Genomic DNA, 5,857 nt, shown 5'->3' with positions numbered 1-5,857 from the left:
CTGGATCTCATGGAGCTTGTGTCATGTTCAGCAGGGGAACTTCTAACTTCAGACTAAACTACCCAAACACTGAGTTGTTACGTCTGACACAAGAGCTGGGTAAAACAAAGTCTACCCAAATTAAAAAAAAGTCTCAACCTAGAATTTGGGTAGAAAAAAATAACCCCAGAAAGAAATGGCTGTTGCTGCAATCCGCCCAAAGAAGACACTGTACATAATTGAGGCAATATAGGCGATAGAGCCTTAGTGCTGAGCCTTCTCCTCTTATAAGTGCAATAAATATTTAGATTTATAGATGTAATCTGCGATGACATTACATAAAGTCTCATTTATGTAGCAGTAATATGAATATGAAATGATCCGGCTCATGGACCTTTCACAATCCTATCCATCTTTCTCTCTTCCATTTATGTTTAGCCTACATAGTTTAGCCTACATATAAGACTTCTTAAAGTATAGCCTTTAAACCTGTTGTAAAGTACTTTTCTATATTTTTTAATTTTATTTTTTATTTGAAATAATTGAAAATCTGAAGGCACACAAAGGAAAAAACACTGTCTTTTGTTAAAGCTATGAAATGACAAAATCTGGTTCACTCCAACCAGTTTCAACTTTATCAAAGCCGTGCCACAATTACAGTTTATAGTGAGAAGTTCTTTACATACAGCCAGTTTTTGTATTTTAATAATCATCAGGTTTAATCTTTGAGTAGAAATGACAGAAATGATTGTTAAAAATGTCTCACAAGATTATTTTGAATATTTATTTTCCAAATACAAACGTAGGAAGTCCACCTCAATTCATCATCATTAACTTTTCAACGCCAATTGTGTTTCATTTGTAACTTGGTTTCACAGCTAAGCATCCTCCGCAAACTAGAACAAAGGCAAACATGTACCTTCCCAGCATCACTACAGGTCTCAGTAGTAACCCAGAGCCAATGACCTCCGAGTCCTTCACCAGCATATGCAAAAATCACATTTCAAACCAATAGCGATCAGAAACGATTTGCTTGGATCAGCTAATGAGGAGGGAGGTGTTTTGTGGTAAAGAAGGCCTCCGTGGGTTTAAGGGCACGAGTGTAACGCTCTCTGTGCACTTTCGGTCCCAGAACTGCAGGAGGTCGAGGCTCTCTGTGTCTTCATTGTTCCAAAGGATACCAGCTGAGGATTCATCGTCACTTCTACAACCGGTCTGAAGGTTAGTGCCTGCTTCTTCACATACATTAAACTGCCAAATTGAACTTGCTGTTAGTGGTGTTTTTCATTGCATTGTGTTGCATCCTTACATTTCCCAAAGTCAATTCAGGGATTTAGTTAAGCAGGATCTTTGTTCTTGTATATCTTCTTTCAAATTTGATAGAAAAGCTTCTTAAAAATGTATGTTCTGCACATGCAGATGGTAATTTAGCTCTGCAGATGCTTGATTTAGTATTTTACTGGTTCTTTAATTATTATAACGTGTATTTGTAGAACTTAGGTGTTGAGAACCATGGCACTTGCAGGACTCCTGAAAAAAGACAACATTGCTGCAGCCATCCAGGCGTGTCAAGGTGCGATACATCTGAAACACACACACACACACACACGTTTGTTTTTGTGACATATGAGGACATTCCTTAGGCGTAATGGTTTTTATACTGTACAAACCGTATTTTCTATCCCATTACACTGCCCCTATCCCTAAACCTACCCATCACAGGAAACATTATGCATTTTTACTTTTTTTAAAAAAACTCATCCTGTAACCTATGATTTATAAGCATTTGGAAAGTGGGGACATTGCCAATGTCCTCATATTTCACCCTCTCCTTGTAATACCTATGTTATACTCATGTCATTATACACATTTGTATCCTCATATGTCACACACACACACACACACACACACACACACACACACACACACTCATCAGCACATGCAACTGATACTCATCCACAAGAATACACAGCTTTGTTATTTGCAATTATCAACAGCAACATAAATAGCTGCTTCCGTTAAGCTACACGCACACACACACACACACACACACACACACACACACACACACACACACACACACACAGACGTCGGTGCATTGGGGATGGGTAGATCCAGGTATCCAGGCAGCCGGAGACTGGGGAGCAGTTGCCATCAGGATACCAGTGTGTTTGTGCCAAGCATCCAAGATCATACACACCAGCCATACACATCTCATATCACAATCCCGCTTACTGTTATTTTTTATAAAAATGGCACACAAAAGCAAGCTGTCCAAACCAATGCAATATATCTAATTTGTTTTTATCACATTCACATCTTTTTTTCCAAAATTAGGGAGGCAGTTGAACTAATTATAAATTATTATACAACTGTATGCAGTAAATGTAATGCTAAAAAAGTTGTAACCTAAAATGGTTACATTTCAAGGTGCTCTATGTAGTATTTTTGCAGTAAAATATCCAAAACCCACTAGGCCAGTGTTTTGTTCAGTTGAGTACTTACAATATCCCAAATGTTTCCAACTATTTGTAAATTGTGAGAAAATTGCTATTTTAACTAAGGACCGGGACGTTTCAGCATAGCGTTTGAGCGAGTCGCCTGTCAATCGCGTCATATCTGCGCTACCCTCGGTTGCAGAAGCGCTTTACTCTTAGCAGTGTGAACATGTCAGCAGCGCCGAGCAAACGCACAGAGAAACGTCATAACATCATTTTAAACACACTTAAATGTATCTGATATGATAAACAGAGCTGCTTTACCTTATAATCATGACCGGAAAAAGCGGAAGTGCGAGCGCCCGGCGACTGTGTCCCGTCATAATAAAAGTCCCGGTACTCGCGAAGCGTGTGTTTGTATAACAATCGCTCCAGCGGCCGTGCTCAGCTCCATAACACTCGGTCCTGCTCTGCTTCATACTACACTAACGTTAATAACCGCATCCATGAACGTGATTTCTGCCCGAGTCCTATTTTCCACCGCCTGTGAGGTGAAGACCACATTTCCCAAGATACTGCGCTCACACTTTGCGTCATCAAAAGACGCCTTTTTTAGAATAGTCTTTAACTGAACTATTTGTTAGGAGGGTAGACATTATTTAGAGCAGCGCCGTGACAGGTATGAAAGCGAGGCTGTGCGGGATTGATTTACTTGCCGTGTTTTCAATGACAGTCGCTGTACAAAGCTCCTAGATCACTTCATTTCCCATGTCTTGAGTCTACTGAAACATCTTGGAAAGATATTTTTGCAGAACACCCAGATAACACTTTAAATAACAGTACAACCCACTGGTAAATCTATCTCTCACAGCCTTGTTTAAATTCCCGTTAAAAATCAAAGATGGTCAAAAAAGGTCTATAACAGCAAGGCTAAAGATATTGTAAAATATTAGCAGAGTTCACACAACTATAAAGACAAAGGCAGAGAGGAACGATATTTTAAATAATTTTCAGAACGATTTTATCCCACTGATGAACGATAAAAACATTGACAGCCAATCAGAATCCACCCTGCTTTAAAGACCTTGAGAGAGAGGCAGACGTCAAAGCTGCAGTGCGCACAAAACGATATCATTCACACCAAACACATCAATAATGATAAAGATTATAGCTCTAAAAATTGTTCCCAGTATTAAACAACAGCAGAATACACACCACAAGTAGTAACCATAACGGCAAAGACGAACAATATCATTGGAATCACTTTCAGAACGGTTCTCTTCAGCTGATGAACAATAAAAACATTGACAACCAATCAGAATCCATCCTGCTTTAAAAAGCTTGAGCATTTAAAGAGGCAGACAACACAAACAGATATTGTGCATTGGTGTTGCTGCTAATACTATCATTATAGTTAACTTTATAGTCATCATTCTTGGGGCCCTATCATACACCGGGTGCAATGCTATGCCAGGCATGACATAAGTGTTTGTTTTTTTGCTAGTTTCAGCCCAATGAAGTTATCTTTTTTTATAGGCGGGTGCACAATGTGTGTAGGCTACACCCTGCTTATTACACACACACAAGGTTTTTATATTAAAAAAATTCCTCTCTGAAGAAGCGTTGTCTTTCTCACAAATTCCTAGCTAATCCACCATGGTGCCAGCGCAACTGGTTTTTAAAGGGAATGGGAGATGAGACTCTGATTGGTTTATTGCACATTACAACCAAAACAAACCTGAGACTCCATACAAAAGATTACGTACAACTCTTTTGGATCGTGCTTCTGGCGTGCCGACTGTTTTTTTCCCGTCATTAAACTAGCAAAAGTGGATTCAGACACGTCCTAACCGCACATGCTCTCAGACCACTAAAATAAGGCCCTTGGTGTGAGCAGGGCTTTAAACGTCACTGAATCAAACTAAACAGATCACTTTATACTAACAAAAGGAATTTTATGGGTTAAGGTAGAAATAGCTTTAACATTTTGCAAAAATGCACTTGACCACGTTAAATAATCCCTGTTTCCAAAAAAAGGTGGTGAATTCCTTTAAAACAAACTGAATTTATGTAGTAAATATATATATTTATATATATATATATATATATATTAAATATATATATAAATATATATATATATTATTTGATTCATCTATGACTGACGAATATGCATCACATTAAGTTTATTATAGTTTATGTTAAAACTGTGTAATCCACCTGGATGGAAAGTTTATATGAAATTCAAATACATGGATTCTAAATGCAGGCCTTAATATATAATAATCCTATCATATTTTTGTCTTCCAGCCCCAGGATCTTTCCACTACGAGTCGTTCTTTGAACATGTGGGGCTGATAGGTAAAGCCTCTTCCGATGGGGAGAAGGTGTTCAAGGCCCTGGACCAGGACAACAGTGGATTCATTGAAAAAGAGGAGCTCAAGTAAAGCTTTCATTAAACCTGGTTTGTTTAGGGATTGTATTCTGAGACGCATTATATGAGGGCTCAACATCTGATTGGTGTGTGCTGTTCTTTGATTGGGTCTCCAGACGCTTCCTCCAGAACTTCTGCTCAGGGGCCAGAGAGCTCACGGAGGCAGAGACCAACACCCTCCTGGCAGCTGGGGACAGTGATGGAGACGGCAAAATCGGGATGGAAGGTAAAGGCAAATCAGCAGTTGAACAGGCCCTTTGGGAGCCGTACTCCTATAGAAACCAGGGCTCCTCTTTCACTGTCTGGCTCCTCTGTTAGCCTGGGGGATTAATCAGCTGTACAAATGAGAATTAGACCAATTCTGCTGCCTTTGACACACACACACACACACACACACACACACACACACACACACACACACACACACACACACACACAGATTATCTTGAAAGACTGGGAATTCTCTTTTTCCCAAGGCGGTGTCTTTCCAGAAGGGCGTTTGGCTCAGTCTGTGAAGGAATAACGTATTATTCACAGGGTGTTCACAGAGTTTTGGTTATAGCTGATTGGACAACATTTCACTCATTTTTTTCTCCTTTTCCCTCAGAATTCTGCAAATTGCTGAAATGAATGTGATGATCGTCTTGGCTGACTTGAGCTTCATTTCACCTTTCTCTTTGTGATTAGTTTTTATTTTTTATATATTTTTTTATGAGTTGCTAATTAAAGTAGTGAGTCAAAAATGTGCAAATCATGTTTGGGAATGAAATACAAACTTGCTTCTGTATCTAGAGTGATCATAGGAAATGAAACTGCTCAATAAAGTGAAGTCTCCAAGTACGGGAATTATTTGATCCATCCTTGCTTCATGTGATCTTTTACACCTTTCATAAAAGCAATATACAAATATCACAATAACAACAGCAGTAAAATAAATGAAATAAACAATTCACAATCATTCTAATATTGTGATTTATTATGAGTGTTGGAAACAGTTCTGCTGCCTAAT

General features: G+C 38.8%; 1 protein-coding gene across 2 annotated transcripts; it reads left to right on the top strand.

Moving 5' to 3' along the window:
* Positions 1–799: 799 nt before the first annotated feature.
* Positions 800–5,618, top strand: pvalb5 (parvalbumin 5). 2 transcript variants are annotated; one of them, XM_067457996.1, is made up of 5 exons: positions 800–1,200; positions 1,473–1,552; positions 4,725–4,857; positions 4,965–5,074; positions 5,456–5,618. In XM_067457996.1, the coding sequence occupies exons 2-5, from the start codon at positions 1,492–1,494 to the stop codon at positions 5,476–5,478; spliced, it is 327 nt and encodes a 108-aa protein (XP_067314097.1). In that variant the 5' UTR covers positions 800–1,200; positions 1,473–1,491; the 3' UTR covers positions 5,479–5,618. The 2 variants fall into 2 exon arrangements, with proteins under 2 accessions (XP_067314097.1, XP_067314087.1); XM_067457986.1 differs by lacking the exon at positions 5,456–5,618 and having other exon boundaries at positions 4,965–5,175.
* The last annotated feature ends 239 nt before the right edge of the window (positions 5,619–5,857 follow it).

Source organism: Pseudorasbora parva, chromosome 2 (assembly GCF_024679245.1).
Source record: "Pseudorasbora parva isolate DD20220531a chromosome 2, ASM2467924v1, whole genome shotgun sequence".
NCBI classification, from domain to species: domain Eukaryota; kingdom Metazoa; phylum Chordata; class Actinopteri; order Cypriniformes; family Gobionidae; genus Pseudorasbora; species Pseudorasbora parva.
The sequence above is the reverse complement of the archived record's forward strand: the minus strand, read 5'-3'. Positions and strand labels throughout refer to the sequence as shown.

Excerpts from the sequence above, each read along its gene's own strand:
- pvalb5 (XM_067457986.1), top strand. The coding sequence starts at position 1,492 with ATGGCACTTGCAGGACTCCTGAAAAAAGACAACATTGCTGCAGCCATC. Across the intron at positions 1,553-4,724 it reads AGCCATCCAGGCGTGTCAAG|CCCCAGGATCTTTCCACTAC; the intron begins GTGCGATACATC and ends TTTGTCTTCCAG. Across the intron at positions 4,858-4,964 it reads ATTGAAAAAGAGGAGCTCAA|ACGCTTCCTCCAGAACTTCT; the intron begins GTAAAGCTTTCA and ends TTGGGTCTCCAG.